This window comes from Ascidiella aspersa, chromosome 9, assembly GCF_963924565.1.
Source record: "Ascidiella aspersa chromosome 9, kaAscAspe10.2, whole genome shotgun sequence".
Taxonomy (NCBI): domain Eukaryota; kingdom Metazoa; phylum Chordata; class Ascidiacea; order Phlebobranchia; family Ascidiidae; genus Ascidiella; species Ascidiella aspersa.
The window spans coordinates 1,269,420-1,288,666 of record NC_139455.1 but is presented as its reverse complement, the minus strand read 5'-3'; the positions used below and the strand labels follow the sequence as shown (position 1 = coordinate 1,288,666).

The window sequence follows — 19,247 nt, the reverse complement described above, 5'->3', positions numbered from 1 at the left end:
TAAATTTTGAATCGTAAAAAAGCGTAGCAGAAGAAAAAGTGATAAACATTTGATTAAAATCAACAGCGACGCAATTTTTAACAATAACCTGCAAATGCGTTAAAACCTGCGACTAAAACACACTTTTCAATCAAAAACCACTCGATTAGTGCTAAGTGGTCACAAAAACACTACGAGGCATATTCCTCCGCAAAAAACCCTCCGCGCTTTGCGGATGCACCTACCAGCGGATGAATACGGGGTGTTTTAGCAGCTCTGACGCAGTGGGTCGGTCACGTGGGTTGGTTTGCAAGCAGCGACGACAGAGGTCACGCATGGCTGGAGACAGCACGTCAGGTATCGGGGGTACGGTGGGTGAACTGGCGATCTGGGGGGTAATTGTGTCAATAAAGGGGGTTCTGTGGTTTTAATGGATCGCGCCCTCTCTGACGTAACAATATGATATTGATTCTTGGCATCTGAATGTGCTTCCTCTTATTAATAGGGTATTTTTTTAGTTAAGATTGGTAAATTGTAAAGGTAAAAATTTTATGTGTCATGTACATTAGATAGTTGGAAACTATTGTTGTTAAGTGTTTGATGTTTTAATCTTAAAAAACTAAAAAATTCATTGCCAAAATTGTAAATTTGAACTTCTAAACCCTTGCAACTCATTATCAAGCTACATTACAGATCCGTGCACACTAGTGTAACCTTTGCAATTATTTTTAATAAAAACTTGCAAGTAAGTAGAAATAGTCCTAAATTATGGTATTTTAGGACAGCATATAAACGCACGTCAATATTAACACACAAAGTAGTTGACACTACAAGTCCTAATAAATAGTTGACTTATGACGCGATAAACCAAGGTTGTGCGAAGTCTCGTCAACAGTGGAATACAAATTTGTCAACAGTTCAACTTGTTTTCATTTTTTTATAAAGATCTTTTAATAAACGAGTAGGTATACATTCAGATTTCCGATCATATGTTAATTAACGTAGCAAACTCACAGCTTAATAAGGTATGTGAGGCGGCCCCATTTAAACTGCTATTTTGTCATTTAACGAACACTTAAGTTGTATCTTTTTTACCTTTAAAAACTTTCAAAAATCAAAAAATAGCCGAAAAAACGCCGGGTTAAAAAAATAAGGTATTTGATGTTTTAAGAGCATCACCAGTCAAACAAACAGCAAAAAACATAAAAAAACAACTTCTCACCTTAAATATAAGAGCCAGGTGATTGGAATGCATGTCGGCCTCCCAAGGGGGCTTTCCCGTCGCCATCTCTGTGACGACACAACCGCAACTCCATACGTCACAACTGCGTCCGTATTGCTCGCCGCGCAAAACCTGGGGTTAAAGGGGGAAAATGGGGTTCATTGAGGGTGACACCAATTACTACGGGTTTTCACAAAATTAGAATAAAGTAAAGTAGAAAATGACGAATTTTGTCTATCTAAATATTAAGCTCAGATATGGAGTGTGTGCTTTTTTTTGATGGAAAATTTTTTTCTAATGAAAGTGTGAAGGTCTTGAGTTCGAATATGACGGACCACCACAAGTCTTTTTCAAGAGTTCTTTGATCGGCTTGCATTTTAATTTTAGAGTGTTATTATAGACATTGAGTTCAAATCTACCAAGTAGAGAGGTTGTGAGTTCAAACCCCACAGCGGGCTAGAATTTTTTTGCTTGCACTTAAGTGAAGGTGTGGCCGAGTTTAAGCGCTCAGAAAAACGATTTTGCATACGGTTTTATTATCTGGCATAGGGGTAATTTATTATTTATATTAATTTGCTATCGGATCGGCACCGATACCAACCTAGTATCAGACCAGACTTAGACAGCTAGATAATTCTACTTTATGCGGCTAATTCTAATTCTAATCTAATTTGAATTTTACCAAACATTCTACTTTGTCCAACGGAATTTTTAGTCTCTCAGTTGAAAAACAGAATTTCAATTAAAATTTTTGGTTGGAACAACTTGTATGTAATTTTCACAGTCTAAAAAGCATAAAAAGGCATAAAAATTAGCACACACATAACTACCATTCACGTTCTTATAAGAATAAATTGCGATTAAATTATAAATAAATGTGATTCTAGCAAATTCTAACTGAAATTTGATTTTTTAGGAATTCGGTAATTCTAATTCTACTCTAATTTGAGAAAACTCAAAACGATCTAATTCTAATCCAATTTGGAAAAACTAAAATGCTTCAATTTTAATTCTAATCAAATCTTAAAAATCTAAAATAAATCTAGTTGTCCAAGTCTGTATCAGACAAGTACAGATAGTACTAATTGGTATTCGTTATCGGCTCCGAACAAATCGCACTACCTTACACTCGCATTATCCACAAATATTGACCGCCCATTTACCTCTGGCGCCATAAAGGCGATGGTTCCGAGCAGTTGTCCCTGGAATTCCCCGGCGCCGGTTCCTTTCGAGGCCAGGCGGGCAGCGGCGCCGAAGTCGCTGATGCGTAACCGTTGGCCGGTCGAGTCGATGAGCAGGTTGGCGCCTGATTTAAAAAGAGTAGATTTGCGTTCCAAGGGTGCGTGTAAGTTGCACAAAATAAAACTCTTGTCTTAAGAACTTTTTTGCGATTTTCCAAATTCGATTAGAATTGAAATTAGATCTTATCATATTTTTCCAACTATTCGCGACAACTAGAAATTAAAATAGATTTATCGATAATAAATTCCGATAAAAACGCATTTTTTTCTTGTTCTTATGAAAATTCCTTTTATGATTAAAAATTTGTCACGATTGAGTAAATAAAAAAAAACGCTATTTGCCAAATTGAATCGTTATATTAAAACTGAAGTTGGAGCACACAAGCAATTTATAAATCACATTACAATACCAATTAGAAACGTAACACGTCTAAAGATGTTACAAGGTCGCAACATTGCCCTAATTCGTCGAATTAGAAAACTAGAATCGTACACGAGATATTCGAAACGTCCAAAATCCTACTTACTTCTGTATAGGCTTTGATATTCATTCTACGGCTAATTACAACCTCCAAATATTATCTTAAGATTTATTGAAAACGTTCAAAATCCTACTTACTTCTGTATGGGCTTGATATTGTGTTTAAACCCAGACCCGAAATATTAAATTAAAACTCTCGATCAAACGGTTAAATCAGTCTAAAAAACACCGCTGTCAACTTTGATCGTCGTACCCACCTTTGATATCCCTGTGTATAAGGTGCTGGTCATGTATATAAGCCAAGCCTCTGAACAGCTGAAGAGCATAGTTGGCGATCACTGCTTCGTTGAAACTGCCATAGTGGGACAGGAGAGCGGAAACTGATCCACCTGTATAAATAAATCGGTTTATTTTAAAGAAAATCATACTTTTTATCTCTAAGTAATTGACTGCGAATTTCTTTTAGGTGGTCCCTAAACTTTTTACCAACCTATTACAATTTTGAACGGGGGAGATAAAAGTTATAACCTTTAAAAATACAATGAAATATAATGTTTTCTGTATGCAGATAGTCGTTTTTAACTTAGTTAATATTTTAACATTTGTAAATAAATTTATAATTTATTTTATGTTATTTAACAGAAAATTTATCCCTAGAACAATTTACTGTATAAAATGTTTTCCTAATAAAAGTGGAGAATTCTTTCGTCAAAGCCTATAAAAATAGTTGATTTTTAAAATAGTCGCAGACAGCAGCTGGGTGAGTGATTTAAAAACCCAAACAAACCATCTGTAAAAAAAACGATTTACAAAAAAATAGTTTTACAATTCAAACACCCATACACATACACAAGTGTGTACACTATACAATTGCGACCTAGTCCATAAATTGAACTGACCAAGATAACATAACAGCACACATATATTAGTAGACCGGGATAGGGACTTATTTCTCAGTTGATCTCTGTTTCTTAAATGCTCTCGTTTTAACATTAAAATTATTTCCAGCACTGGCAGAGAAGTATTACCACTTAAACGAGTTAATTTGCTACTCAATTCTGGCATTTCGTTGTAGGTTTTAATGATAAACGAACAACATCGGGTAGATTGAAATATAATGTTTTTTTTTTTAAATATAATGTATTTTTTATAACCGACAGCGTTAAATTATTGGTTAAAAACAGCTCAATTATATTTTCCAACGTTTTGGTACTCCATGATCATTCACCCAGAAGAAGGCGACTTGTAAAGGTTGCCGAAATGTTGGAGAGGAAATATAATTATAAAAGGAGCTGTTTTTTTATTAATATCAATCCTGTTAACAACAGGTTATATGGTAAACTCCTGTGTAAAAAAATATTAAATTTACAGCTGGCTTCAGTAAATATAGATGTCTCCTCAGGAAGTCCATAAAGTAGACCACGGAAAATATTGAACAACAGGGTATGTATTTACCTGCACACCACTCAATGAACACATTGTAGAGCGGTCCTTCTTTGGTGACCCCGTGTAACCTCACAATGTTAGGGTGGTTTAGGTTCCGCATGAGTGCTATTTCTTCAGTAATGACCGCCAACACTTGCTGTTGCTCCAGTTGAGAGCAGCGGATGTAGTTCACCTGGAGGTTGGGGAAGAGATTGTTTTGGCTTTTGGTTCTAATTTTAACTGGCAATATACGATTTTTGTTAGGCAACAAAATGAAAGTTGGGTAAAGCTGTCAGGTGGACCACGTTTTTGTAGACAAACGCTTTCTTTTGTATGAAGAGAATATAAAAAGAGTCGGGTAAGAATATTAACAGATTATGGCTTATGGCACCCCATAAAATGGCAGAAATAATACATAAATTTCAACAACCTACTTAAAAGTCTTTTAGATGGCCGTATTTGTCTAATTCTAAATAGGGTAAATATGTGAGTAAGGTTGTACACTGTACAGAAATAACAGTGTTTGTAAATGTTCACATTTGTCAAATTATCAATAGAGTAACCCGGTGGCACTATATAACGACAAATTGTATTAAATTCTCGACAAGCTTTCGCACAACCGTGCTTCATCAGGTCAAAGTATTAAATTTTTTTTCTTTATACAGTGCCACCCGATTCCTTTACTAAGTGAATATACTGTTGCTGCCAGGCATTTCTTCAACGTTCAGTTGTAAAAAAAAAAAAATTGTTCTTCCGGCAAAATTTTATTAAAGTACCAACGTTTCGAACACCTATTCGGGCAATCTTAACTACCAAGAAGTGTTTTACCAATAAACGAAACTGGAAGAACAAAATCAACTCTAAATATAAATAAAAAACATCATTTGATTTATAGTGCTCTAATCAAAAAGCTGTATCAATAGGCATACAGTGAGAGCAAAATCACTTTCTTAATATTTCCAAACACCTCTCGCCGCCAATAATAAAGTTACTAAAGTTCGATCCAATAACGATGGTCTCACCTGCTTTACGGCCATCAGTGTTCCTGTGAACATGTCCCTGGCCTGGAAACAGGCCGAAAAAGCCCCTAAACCGATCTGGGCGCCCTTGGACCACTGCTTGTTTTCCTTGTATTCTCGCTCGACGCTCGTGTGCTAAAAAGTTGGAGGTAATTAAGTTTGTGAAATATACTTGGAGTGGTTTTAATATGTTTTAAAGTATTGGTTGGTTACGGTTTTGGGAAAAAAATATGGAAAATTCTAAGAAAAATGGTCGAGTTAAGCAGCAGAAAGATTTAGGAGTAAAATAAGTTTGAAAAGTAAAAAGCGTTGGTAAAATATGGTATTTTGGCGTTAAATCGTGTTGACAATAAATTTAATCAAATTATGTTAAATTGTACTACATAATAATAGATTGAAAAAAAATCGTTATTTAAAGTAAAACACGACTGTTCAAAAGTTCACAATAAAAAACAATAAAACCAAACATTCCAACTCACCTCTGACTGAACTCGCACGATGTCGCCTTCCGCGTCGTCGAAGCTCAAGTGCGGCACTAGTGGCAGCGCGTCCTGCACATAACTGACCGCTAGAGTGTGCGCGAACATCTTGTCCTCCTCTTCGGCGATCTGCATGCGACATGAGCAATGCACCTCAAGGTCGGCCTCGTAGCCCTCTACCGACGGAGCGGCGGATAAACGGTGGCCGTTAGATGACGCTGTAGTGCCAGGATCGTCCTCGTGAGGAAAACTTCCTGGAGTTTGGACTCCTGGTTGCGAAAACATTGCGGTTTAGATGATTAATGTGTATTTGTTGCTTAACTATTTGTTTTTAATTCTTAAATTGGGGTCCATAAACCCCTTGAGGGCACGTGAACTAGTTTTAGGGGGTCCAAAGCCTCATTGCAATTTTAGTGTATATTTAAGAGGTAATCAATTTTTCAAATATACTGGTAAGTCTGTGAATTGTGAAGTACAATGGGTCAGTCAAGATACATATCAGTAATTTTGCTATTTTTTGTTTTCTAATTTCTACACAGTTTACACAAAACACTCTTTTAAAAAGTAAAATACATATAGTTTTTAGAAATTGAAATGGTAGTATACTTTACGATCTTAATTATGGAGGTACCAAAATAATAATTAATAATTAGACAAACCAACCTATTTCTGACTTGAAAGTGACTGGTGTTTTTTCGGCCAATGAATGATCAGATTCAGCCAAAAGATCTTCAACACTCGATGATAGACGGGGACTCACTTGTTTCTGTGGAAGCAACGTCATAATTGGTAATGTAACGTCACTATCGATACAGCAGCGTCATAATCGATAAAATTACGTCACAATTGATAACACAACGTCACAATCTGTTAAATAACGAACATTAGGCCTGATAACGTTTCAAGATTTATTTATTGATGTTGTACGAACTTTAACAAAATGTGCAAAAATTATAAATTTAAGTAAAAATTAAACGAAACTGCAACTTAGATCAAAATTAGGTTCAATAGAAATAAATTTTGACAAAAAAACATCTGGTTTAATAACAATAACTGTTTAAAAAGTGCATTTCAATGGTTAAAAAATTGAAATCGTAGATAAGGTTTTAAAGTTGTTTTACCTTCAGCTTATCTCTTCCCTTTCTTCGAGACAATCGATTCGGTCGAGCGGGAAGCTTTCTCGGATGTCCGCGTCTGTGTGACGTAACAATGCCAATTATTATTTAAATAACAACAAGTGTTTTAACAGACTTGATTTATCGTTTTATTTCATGGTGTTAACATGTTGACAATAAATGATTTTAATTGAGTTGTATTACCTGAGGTAAAAGGTTACTGCACATGTTGTAGCGGCATTGTTGTAAATAAGTCATTTATAAATTACTTGAATCCAAGTCAAGTTTGTGAGCAACAAAATGTTGTTGAACATTGTAGTTTTTACCAAACATTTTCAAGCGGTTTGTTAAGACATTGTTTTTGTAAATTGATCGCTGCAAACTGCTAAAAACGTCAGTATTATGATTTGCTTCACTGTATACAAGTTTATAGCAGAGTTTGCTGAAACGATATTATTGAATCATGGAGATTTGGGTGATTTTAAACTTAACACAAAGAAAAAAAAACACCGGGTTATTGGAAATGAATTTGCTTGAGCATTCGGGAAATTAGTTATTTTTTATTCTAAACTATTTTCTGAAAATCACTTTTTTGAGTTAGAAAATACTAAAATATCTGTTTATGTAAAATGTAACAAAAGACTTTAGCCTTGAAAAGTGATTAAGGAAGCTGAAATGATTGTTCGAAAATACATCCAAATGAATAAAAAGCAGAACAAACTAACCTCCGGACATTGGACGAAGATAAGGACTCGGAAGCTGACCAAGTTATGTCGGAAGCGGTCGAGATCTCCTCCGGACCTTCCTCTTCATTAGGAGGAAGATTTTGTGAGGATTCTTCTCCTGCTCTGAGGAGCGTAGCAGCTGGAGCGGATGGACATCGATTGAACTCATTGGAAGCGGATGTCGATGGAGCTTCCATCTCCACGGAGCGAGTCATTGTCGGGGAGTCCGGGTCATCCTGGAGCGGAGGATCTCTTGGCAGGGAAGCGGACTTCTGCTTGTGGTAGTTAAGGAGTGCTCGCGGTTTCCGACTTCCGGAGGAAGATGGGAGACCTGACCTTCGCGGGATCCGTTGTGATGCGGAGGAGTGTTCGGATGGAGAAATGAGGCTGTCGTCGAGTCGCATCTTTGATATTGAGTCGCGCACATGATCAAAATGGCCGATATCCTCTTGTGGACTCTCGCTTTCTGGAGAGAGGATCTTCCGGGATTTCGCTTGGGAGTTATCGGAGAAGTGATTCGTGTCAGTTATGAATCCGCTGTCCGTTGCGCTAGCGACCATCTCGGATGCGGTGGACACAGAGGTTACCGAGGGAGTAAACGGACCCGGGATTCCGCTGTTTTTCAGGATTCCTCTTGTCGGAATTCTTCCCGATCCGGAAGAGCCAACAAAAGGTGAGATGTGAAGATCTCCACTCTCCCTCACTTCATCCATCTTCCTCCCATTGTCTTCCCTTATCTTCCGAGGATGCGATGAAGGTGGATGTCCGTGTTTGAGTCCGTCGCGATACCTCTCCACTGTTCCTCTTCGTTCGATTGCTCCTTTAAGAGCAAGAGGTCTTCCATGAGCCACTACATCATCTGTGTCCGACTTCCACGCCTGTTTCTCCTGGAGGATGCTCCCGGATCCGGAGGACTTCTGCTTGTCGTAGCGCTTCGGCTGTGGAAGCTTCCTAGGAGCAGAATTCGAAGACGAAGAAGATGAATTTGTCTTCATGCTTGAATCCTGCCGATGCTGTTTTCTGTTAATGCTCTCCGCCAGCTCACGGACGCTCATCCTGCGATCCGAAGTCCTGCGAAAGTCCTCACAGCAGGAAGTTGAGGAGGTTGAGGACTCTCTGCTGCTGCTCCGATCCCTGGACGACTCCCGAGCAGCTCCCAAGTCTGCGCTGTTGCGGAAGACTTTCCGCTGCTGGGTTTCGCGGAACGCAGAGGAGTCAGACTTTAGTCGGAGGAGCGACGGGCGTTTCGGCTTCTCGCTCTTAGTGGGCGATATCAGTAAACTTCCGGACACAGGAGTGACCGGCTCCGATTTGCTCGTGACGGGGAGATTCAGACCTCCTTTGGCGCGGATCCTTCGGACTTTGTCGCTGTTGGTTGCCCTGGTAACCGGCTCCTCCTCCGCGTTCCATTGCTCCGGAGGAGAGAGTGGAGGTTGTTCAGGGATGTTGGTGAATTGAGCGATCACCTTTCCTGCTTCGTCAGGAGTCGGATCAGGACTCATGCTGCGGATCGGACGAAAGAGCGAAACCTGGATGACAAAAAGTAGATTAGAATTGAAAATATCTAGGATTTATTTTAAAAGGGAATCTGCCTGAAATTTTTCAATTTTATTGTTTAAACATATAACAAATTTTAAGAGCAGGGTGGGCAAATGAGACTGTAATTAGTTACGTATATTAAAAAAACATATCACCAATAAAACGTATTTTGGCGAAATATATTTCTCTGTTAAGACTAGAACCTATTAATGACTGACTTTACCTAAGACTGGAAAGTCTAAAGTATATAAGATAATATTAAGAATTTATGTTGATTAACAGAATCAGCTTGAATCCAAATGGTGAAAACAAACGATTCTGGTTGCACATCAATGATAAAAATACAAAACTTAGTGAACCGAAAATCAGTTTGCTGAGATGATTTGTCCTAAATTTAATTTGTAGATTGGCAAAAATAGAAAAATTATGAAAAAATCCATTTGTGGAAAACAATATAGCTTTATAGAAAATAGAATTATTATGATGGAAAACTTTTTTGGGACTTTATAATTTTATTGTTAAACAGTAAACACACTACAAATCACTACAAAAGAGTAGATTTCGCAAACGAGGCCGTACTTAGTAAGATAAGTTACCAAAAAACTTGCAGATCACCAATAAAACAATGTGTAATTTTGAAAGAACAACAAAAACTTTTAATACATCTTGCTCGAATTAAAATTAAAAAATGATAGCAAATTTATTTCGAAAATTAACTATACTATTTAAAAACTAACTTTGGAAAAACAAAACTACTTTTATTTATGCAAAATTTTACAATAAATACATGGTAACAATGTACCTCAATTGCAGCGTCCAGGTTCGCTGTGTCCATCGATGAAGGGGGTGGGGTCGGTGGGTGTGTCCCCATGCAGGGGCTAGGTGGGTGATGATTGGTCGCCTGGGTCTCACCCTCACAGTTACCCCACATCACCGACGAATTGGGGGCCACGTTTGTATACTGACCCACAGGTAACGAACCCCTCCAACTATTAACCCCAAAAGTGGGGTAATGGGGTACAGAGCTAGGGGCGGATTGTCTTTGGGGTGAATACCACCGATGGGGCGCGGGGTAAGTAGGTGGGGTAGGTTGTACTAGAGAGGTGGGGTAGTTATGCAAATAGGGGTAAGTCCCTTGTTGGGGCGAGTGGATGTCTAGAACCTCGTTGTCTGCGAAGTTGTCGTCACTGTGAGAATGGTTTGGGTCGCATCTGGAAAGAACAAACAATTAGAGTTAGTTCAACATGAGTTTATTTGCATTTTTAGGTAAAATTTGACTTGAATGAGTTTCTTTTTAACACGATTTGATTATTCGTTGTTTTTTTATCTAGTTGGCCATTAAAGTTTAAAAAACAGTTTTCAATTAGGCCTTGTTCAAAAATCTAGATATTTCAGTGAAGTTTATAACATCCTACGGCGGTAAATAACTTTACACCAGAAGAACGACTTTCATCAATAATTTCCTTTGCCTGGTTGAGAAATCATGAATCTTAATTATTATTGTTTAGAAAAATATAAAACGTTGTGGATTTAGTTGGGATAGTTTGGGTCGCATTCTAAAAGCACAAATTGGTGAAATAAAATCTTATTCGTAGTTAACAATGTATTTGCTTTAATTTAATTTCGTTAAATTTGACTTTGATCTAAATATTGTTGTGTTCTATGTCACCTGTCGTCTCTAGAAGCGGATGGCATCTCGGTCACTTCCTGTCCTGACGTCATCGCCTTAACAGACTTGATTTTTCGACGAAGGCGCTGCGAGCTCTCTGGCTCCATCTCGCTGACGATCGATTCTAGTCGGGCCGCCACTAGAGGGTTGCTCAAAGCGAAGCTGTAAGACTGTGAAGAAAAGTAGAGTTTTGAACATGAAATAATATGGGGGTTAAAATTGCAGAAGTTTTGTTTTTGACTTTGCGAAATAAAAAACCAAAGATGTGAAAGAGACAAGGGAAAGTAAGCAAAAAAGTAAAAAGTTGAAAGAAAACATCTTTTCACCTGGAGAAGGTATTTTTTGGTGGAATAAAATATATTAATTTTAGATTGTTAGGTTCCTTGACGAAACGTTAAAAAATATATTGAAAAGACAAGGGCTGTATCTATTCACCTGCAGAAATACACGCCGAGCAATCTTCCCCACTCTCGGTTGAGTTGTGTTGCTGAGGCAGGATGCAGCGAAGTTTGCGATCTTTATCAACCTCCGCGATCCTTCGCTGGAGTCGGATGCTTCCGAGCTGGAGGCGACACTGGAGGAGGAAAAATTATTTTCAGATTTATTTGAGATATTTTCTTGTTTGGTAATCAGGTGATATATAAAGATAAATTGTATTGAATTCTCGACAAGCTTTCACACAACCGTGCTTCATCAGGTCAAAGTTTAAATCGATAAATACTTTGAACTGATAAAACACGGTTATTCGAAAGCTTGTGAAGTGTAAAATCGTCGAAGTAAAACACAGTTCGGAATAATACACCGAAAAGCCATCGCAGACTTGCCGAATCTGTCGATCTATGATGCAAGCAGAGCAAGCCAGAAAAACAACTGGCCTGCAGTGAGGTTCGAACTCACGACCTCCGGTCAAGCCGGGACCGTCGCTCTACCAACTGAGCTATGCAGGCTCAGAGAGGAGCGAGTCGAGAAACAACCATGCGCCAATACTTGCACATTTTGTTAGTACAAGCAACCGTACGGACTGATGATCCCCCAGTGTGAAGTTGCTTGTACTAACAAAATGTGCAAGTATTGGCGCATGGTTGTTTCTCGACTCGCTCCTCTCTGAGCCTGCATAGCTCAGTTGGTAGAGCGGCGGTCGTGAGTTCGAACCTCACTGCAGGCCAGTTGTTTTTCTGGCTTGCTCTGCTTGCATCATAGATCGACAGATTCGGCGAGTCTGCGATGGCTTTTCGGTGTACTATTGATACGGAAGCCATCGTTGGTCATAAAGCAACTTCCGAGGGGCTAGATCACAGATGTTATTAAACACATATGTTTGTGTGTGTCTTTCATTCAGTTCGGTATAAGACAGGACTATTACCTAACATTCGGAATTATGTCTAACTTAAAATAAGACCCATATGGCCAGAATTAAACCTAAACAACTTTTACCCAAATCCTTAACTCCACTGCTGTAATAATTTCAACCCTAACCCATTTTCTAAAACTACGGCTTCTATCCGAAATTATTAAAACTTTGAACTTGGTAAAAAAATAAAACTTTACTACGTACCCGGGGTTGAGGAACCTCTTGAACTCCCGGAAGAGCTCCCCGACCGCGTTCAATCTCCCCAACATCCACTGCCAGGAAGAAGAGTCAGGAGAGTTGCCGAAATTGAGGAAGGACAGGAGGTAGTCCACATCACCTACTCCAAGCGTGTCTAGGAAGTACAAAGAAGATTAGGTGCTTGGAAGACGATTATTAAAGGAGTCAAGAGGAAATATGCTGAAGGCGGAATGCATATTTCTGTGAAATTTTAAGAAATCATTTTTTTGTTTTATACTTGTTTTTGGTAAACAGTCTTAACATCACTTATATTCTTGGGTGATGATTGGGGAATAATACTCATAATAAAGAATTTACGAATTGGACAAAGGAAAAGGGGTTTTCAGTGTTGTACGTCATTTTGGAATTACTGAAGTCCCAGCCAAGCCATTTGCGAAAAAAACTTAAGTCCACGTCAAGTCATTGGTGAAATGCGTGTTTAGGAGGAACACGCATCGCGCAAAAACTCCTTCGCTAGTTTTGGACGAAGAAATGTCACAGACTACTCCAAGCGTGTCTAGAAAGAACAGGGAGCAAACAAGATTAGATGTTTGGAAGACGATTATGAGGGGTGTTAAGGAGAAAATGGTTATATGCTTGGTAGGTGGTTGGGGGAATGACACTCACAATAAAGGATTTTGGAATTTGATTAGGAAAGAAGGTTTTTCAGTGTTGTAAGTCATTTTTAAATGACTTTGGTCCCAGTCAAGTCATTTAAAAAAACTTAAGTCCCAGTCAAGTCACTGGTGAAAATGGTTCTTTTAGAATGGTTCTTTTAGAATGGCTTAATGGCGTTTTACTCCACTGGCTTATTAACTAAGCCATTCAGCTTCAACATCGTTCCGTAATCAATAACCTTTACTTGAACTCACGTGTGCGATGGAACGAAGTGTTCATAAATATTTTACAACAAAGCAGATTTTAATCATACTTGCCATGCATTTTACAGACCACAATCATTTCCGGTGCCCTATATGCGACATTCAAAATATAAACATTAAACATAATAAACCAACTCTGATTGTTTCATGAAACACCATTAAAAATTCGCTTTGTGCCCTAAGTGCTTATTTTGCCTAATGGCTAATCCAGCCTTGACTGAGCACACCAGAACTCACCGTCAGATACGATTTCCTTTCCAACAGCCAGTTCACCAGTTTGTCCTCTGCACAATTCCATCACTGTGCTCACCGATAACTGGACAGTTCGTCTAAACGGAAAAACATAGATCATAAATCTAGACTCGATTTTCAATGGAAACAAGATCAAATATATTTTTAATTTAATCCAGTTCTGGTTTACTTTTTGGGCTGCTTTCAAGTTTGTTTGTTATTTTTATTTTCTTACTTTGATTTTGCATTTTTTTAATTGTTTTGGTATATTTTCTCTATTTGAATATTTCTTTTACCCCACTCCTATTTTTTTATTTAACTTTATAACCCACTACATTTAGAAATAAGTCACTGAATTCGAGGTACAGAGCGGGCCATTTAGTAAAAGTACATTTAAGTATTTCCAGAAACAACACTTAGGGCATCTTACAAAATTATTCAGAGTCATTGTGCATGGAAATAGTGAAATAAAACGGGTTAGTTTAAGCGATGGATGTATATTCTGGCTAGGAAAAATCCGCTAAAAATTTAACGAGTTAGGAGAATATGATTATGCTAAATTAATCTTCTCTTTTAAAATGGGTTCATTTTTTTTTCTTTCTGTAAGCCCCGCATGTTGCAGTAAGCCAGGAGTAACCAAAATTTGCCCAAGTTTATTCGCTTAATAATTGAAAAAAAAGGAAATATAAATAACCATGCAATAACAACTGAAGTGAGCATTAATAAATTGCGGTTTAGTTTAAAATGTCATGAACACTTAGTTTGGAATTACACCCGGCAACATTTAAACGGTAGCTACTTTATCTTATCCTCATTAAAAAAATATTCCGTGGGCTGGATTAATTGACCAAGGGGGCGTTGTTTAATGGCCCCACAAGACGGGACTTAGTTTGGTGACCCCTGACCCTGAAGTAAGCAAAGGTACAAGGCAGAAGACCTACATAGAAATCCTTTTATTCTTTAAAATTTTTCAATTTTATCAGTTTTAGTGTTTGTACCTGTTCGAGTCTGCGCACTTGAATAGAATTGACTCAATGACCGGAGTAAGAAGGTTCTGGAAGGCTGTGACGTCATCAGTTGTTCGGCACTGAGTGTAAGCCATCATCGCACGTAAAGTTCGCTGTGATAATGGAACTCGGTTGAAACGCGTTTGTTGGAGGGAGCAATATTTGGGATTTTATTCTTTCAAATATTCAAAATTATATCCAAACTTTCCAAGAATATTGCTTTAAATAAAAAAAGTGTTTGGGTAGTATTTCAGCTAATGATAAGATTTTTGGCATATTTTCCAGGGATGTGCAACATTTAGGATTTTTTTCTTTTCCATATTAAACATTTTATCCACATTTTCAAATAAAAAACATGTTTGGGCAGAATTTCAGCTAATGATAGGATTTGGGGGACTGAATCTAAACCAGTGGTTCCCAACCTTTAATAGGCTATGGCCTTTTGGGTTTTTCGTGTTGCATTTATAAGTATTGTTCTGTCGAAAAATTTTTACGAGGATTAAAATATAATTTTTAGCAGTTATTCCTAAAATTGGGTAATAAATAACTAAAACTTGTTGGACTGCTATATGACATATTATTATTGGTTTGTAAAAAAAAACTAAAAAAAATTCACTAATCAAAGATCAACCTCGTAAAGTTGCAAAAAAATTAGAACAGCATTAAAAAGAAATACAGATCCAGATGTTGAACACTGAAATCACCACTCTTGATAAATAGAATTCAAACAGCACCTGACTTAAAAAATCGACCAAACGATCTTTGTTATTAAAACCACACCAAACAACTCACCAGAGCTGTGATGTAGACTCTGTACTCAGGATCAGAGCAAACCATAGCGAGGATCGCACAACAACAAGCAATACTTGGGTTGTTGGCCACTGAACTGCTTGGGTGGTTTGTGTGGACTCCACTGGACGAACTGTGATAAAAGTCGGAGGTTATAAGAATGATAAAAAGGAAGGTAACAGGTGTACTATGACATGTAAGCCGTAATGTCAAAAAATACTTATAAAGGGGTATAACACATTTGCTGTACAAGCATGTGTATGAATGTTTAGTTCGTAAAAGGGATGTCAATATGTTCCAGGCTAAAAGTCCGCAGGTTCAGGGTTCGATTCCCAGCTTTGGCAACACCTTCATTGAGTGTTTTTTTTTAAATTCTAAATCAAAAAAATGGCCTAGAGATCGAGAAGATGTTAAACGTTTGTTAATATCCTTTGCAATGCCCTATTAAGGGCTGGAAGGCAGTTGCTTTACAGTGTACACGTATGTGTATAAATGTTTAATGAGTAAATCGGATACCTATCGGGCTTCGCAAGGCTATGCAGGTCCTGGGTTCAATTCCAACTTCACCATTAACTGTTTTTTTTTTATTCTAAGCGCGGAGTACAAGAGGACAAGGCTTAGGACAATAATCCGTTAAACTTTTGTTAATATTCTTTGCAATGTCATTTTTACTGAGTTCGTGACCAACTATTGTTCAAAATGTTATCACTTTATTTGATGCCAGCTAACTGAAGGTTGAAGTATGTTTTTACATCTCTAGTTAGGGATAACCCATTATCGGACCGGGCCGATACCCCAAGCGGTAGTGTCGGTACTCGTCCGATACCGAATGTAATTACTTGTTGATTCAGCTGCGAATTGCAATCTAGTTCAGCGTTTTACCGGACAAAAAATAACAATTAAAAGTGACTTAAGCTTCGTAACGCTAAGCAAATTCAACCATAACAACCTAAACACTTTACGTTTGCACATTCTGACGTCATCAACTATGCAAGAGTAAGCCGTTTCTATGGCAACGCGCACCTGTCGGAGTCGTCGGATCGATGTCCTCCGACCTCAGTTGATGAGGAGGTGATCTGGATGTTGGTGAGGAGCGCTCCTGTGATGTCGTGTGAGAGGCGACGGAGTGCGTTTTCACGGACGTTGGGATGACTGGAGAAGAGGCAGGACACCATCTCCCACCCGAACTCCTAAGGAAACAAGAAGAGTTTTTTATACCTTAGCTTAGAAACAGGGTTGCTATCTTAAAAGACTAAAAAATAAGCGCGCTACTATGTGACGAGCAAGGGCGAATCCAGGGTTTTGTTGGGGCCAGGAAAGATTTTTTTAATTTACGGGTACTTATGACTGTGGTGAAAACTAGGCGCTCGTCATTTGTCCAACCGAGCTCGCTACGTATTCTATATGACGTCACGCGTGCTTCGAGTCCCTCCGTCCTAGGGCAAAAATTCTTGGGAGTCCATGAAAGGCGTCCACAAGCAATAAAATGCTGGGAACCGCCTGGGTTAGGGATTCAAATAGCAGTTTGTTTGATCCTGTATGTTGATTTCCTAAACGACAAAAGTGCTATGGTTGTTTCTCGACTTACTTCGAACCTCGCTCCAGGGTAGTTGTTTACACCCGGTATAGTATTATGAGTATGCCGTTAGCGTTGGAAAGTACTTAAGCACGGTTGACGACAGTATATACCCATGTGTATTCCAATGAATAGTTGCCTAAAGGAACCATTCATGTATATTCTCTACAGTTATTCATTTGGCTTTTTCTAAAAAAAAAGCCAAACATATGGTCCTCACTTCAAGTAACATACTAAGCCACAAAAAGTCACACATTTCGCACCTGAATCCAAGCGTCAGCCATCTCGGCGTATTCCTGGGGTATTTCCACCATGAGGGGCCCCAACCCCGAGCCCCTGGTCGTCTCTGCGGGTTTCCATATCACCCTACAGAGGGGGCATTTTAGGGGGCCGCCGTTCCTGCGACATTCCTCGGCCCCTGCAAATAACAAGCTTTGTAAACGATTTGGATCTTCACATTGAAGTTTATCCTATTTAAAGTAGAGAAAACACAAATAATTTGGTGAAATCCGCCGCAAAAAGAAACAGAGTTATATTTACAAATTACATTAAAATCTTAACAGGCTTTCAAACAACCGTGCTTCATCAGGGCAGAGTAGCACATTTGACCTGATGAAGCACGGTTGTGCGAAAGCTTGTCGAGAATTCAATACAATTTGTTTTTATATAGTGCCACCGGGTTACTCTATTGATAATTTGACAAATGTGAACATTTACAAACACTGTTATAACTGTACAACCTTACTCACATATATTGACGTAGTGAGTGTGGAAATAATCTCTTTATATCCCAAAACCATAATAAACCCCTAAAAACACTCGTGTCCATTCTTTGTTCCTTTTGTACCCCGGGCACAAATTTACCCCTTTAATATTAAACTTACCCCAAAACCATTATTCGTTACCCTATAATGGTCCCTAAACACGGGGGGGGGGCACATTTACCCCTAGCTAAAACCCCTTTGATATATATGCACAAAAATACTCACATATATTGACGCAGTGCGTGTGTAGACGATTCCTACATCCGACTTCACACACTGTCACCGACTCCCCGTCAACCATCTGAAGGAGACAGATCGGACAACTCTCCTCCTCACCCTTTGACGAGCTGTCAATCAAATCAAAATGTCAATCAAAACAAGATGTAAATCATAAAAGGAAGGGAATAAGCTGTCAATCAAACCAAGATGTTAATCAAAAAAGCAAGGGAATTCGCTGTCAATCAAAAACAAATGTCAATCAAAACAGGATGTCAATCAAAAACAAATGTTAATCAAAACAAGATTTCAATTAAAATCCAGTATAAAAGGTGTTTATCAGCTGTCAATCAAAATAAGATGTAAATCAAAAAAGCAAAGAAATAAGCTGTCAATCAAAACAAGCAAGGGCATAAGCTGTCAATCATAACTAGTTGAAAAACAGGAAAAAGGTCAATCAATATTATGGTGTCCATTAATGGAAAAGAAACAAAAGCTGTAAAATATGAAAAATATTTTAAACCTTGGTATTAAAAACCGTCTTACAAAAACCATAACTCCTTATTTTTTCTCAGCCAAAAGCAGTGGGGACATGTTTTTACTCTTTTTAGGATAAATTCGAGAAAGTCATTTATTTAAAGTGGACAACATGCGACTAAAAAATGGAAAAAAACTTAAAGAATAAAAAGGAGCTAGCCAAGTTTAAAACGGCTACGTTAATTGGCCAGTTGTCAAAGTGAGAGAAGACAATTTAAATTTACAAGCTTTCGATCAATAAGGAGTAACGAATTGCAAAAGCCACTTGCATCTTGCTTGCGATCGATAAGTTCATTACGTTAGTGCTTCAAAACAAGCAATTGTCTTAACAGAGCCAATGGCTGTTGTTAAAGGATTTATACAAAGTCAATATAAAAGTTGCTATATTACGATATGTTGGAATGAGCTTCATCTTGTTCTTGGAAAAAAGGTTGATAAAAAATGCAATTTTTTTTAGGTTGTATGTCTTTCTGCTGTAAAAAACGTTGGAAAACGGCTAAAAAAATTAACATAAACAGCTTGACGCTCTTAAACGACCGTTTAAACTGGCTGGGAGCACAAAGTGATCGCCCCAATTAACTGTTAAAAGTAAAGTTCTCAAAACAGGTCAATAATGAGAATAATACATCCCACAACAATTGACCTACCTCTAGTCGTCCCTATTCAATAAAACCCGGTATATATGGCTTTAAATCACAGAATCTTGGTTGGGAACAAGAAGGAAAGAAGAAGAGGGAGTAAACGGACAACTTTCATTATTAAGC

General features: G+C 38.1%; 1 protein-coding gene across 1 annotated transcript in view; it reads right to left on the bottom strand.

Annotated features, from left to right (window-relative positions):
* The window catches only part of LOC146131801 (mitogen-activated protein kinase kinase kinase 1-like), a 42,909-nt gene continuing 23,662 nt past the window's right edge, over positions 1 to 19,247 (bottom strand). The window contains exons 10-29 of the mRNA XM_083396827.1: positions 17,956 to 18,077; positions 17,230 to 17,384; positions 16,414 to 16,580; positions 15,394 to 15,523; positions 14,593 to 14,714; positions 13,601 to 13,692; positions 12,450 to 12,597; positions 11,330 to 11,456; positions 10,895 to 11,064; positions 10,028 to 10,436; positions 7,687 to 9,215; positions 6,968 to 7,040; positions 6,510 to 6,612; positions 5,847 to 6,115; positions 5,371 to 5,502; positions 4,379 to 4,541; positions 3,181 to 3,312; positions 2,365 to 2,507; positions 1,202 to 1,333; positions 1 to 367 (exon numbers count right to left, since the gene is read on the bottom strand). Of these exons, the coding sequence (XP_083252953.1) occupies positions 221 to 367; positions 1,202 to 1,333; positions 2,365 to 2,507; positions 3,181 to 3,312; positions 4,379 to 4,541; positions 5,371 to 5,502; positions 5,847 to 6,115; positions 6,510 to 6,612; positions 6,968 to 7,040; positions 7,687 to 9,215; positions 10,028 to 10,436; positions 10,895 to 11,064; positions 11,330 to 11,456; positions 12,450 to 12,597; positions 13,601 to 13,692; positions 14,593 to 14,714; positions 15,394 to 15,523; positions 16,414 to 16,580; positions 17,230 to 17,384; positions 17,956 to 18,077 (4,465 nt within the window). The 3' untranslated portion in view covers positions 1 to 220. The remainder of the gene's footprint in view (positions 368 to 1,201; positions 1,334 to 2,364; positions 2,508 to 3,180; positions 3,313 to 4,378; positions 4,542 to 5,370; positions 5,503 to 5,846; positions 6,116 to 6,509; positions 6,613 to 6,967; positions 7,041 to 7,686; positions 9,216 to 10,027; positions 10,437 to 10,894; positions 11,065 to 11,329; positions 11,457 to 12,449; positions 12,598 to 13,600; positions 13,693 to 14,592; positions 14,715 to 15,393; positions 15,524 to 16,413; positions 16,581 to 17,229; positions 17,385 to 17,955; positions 18,078 to 19,247) is intronic.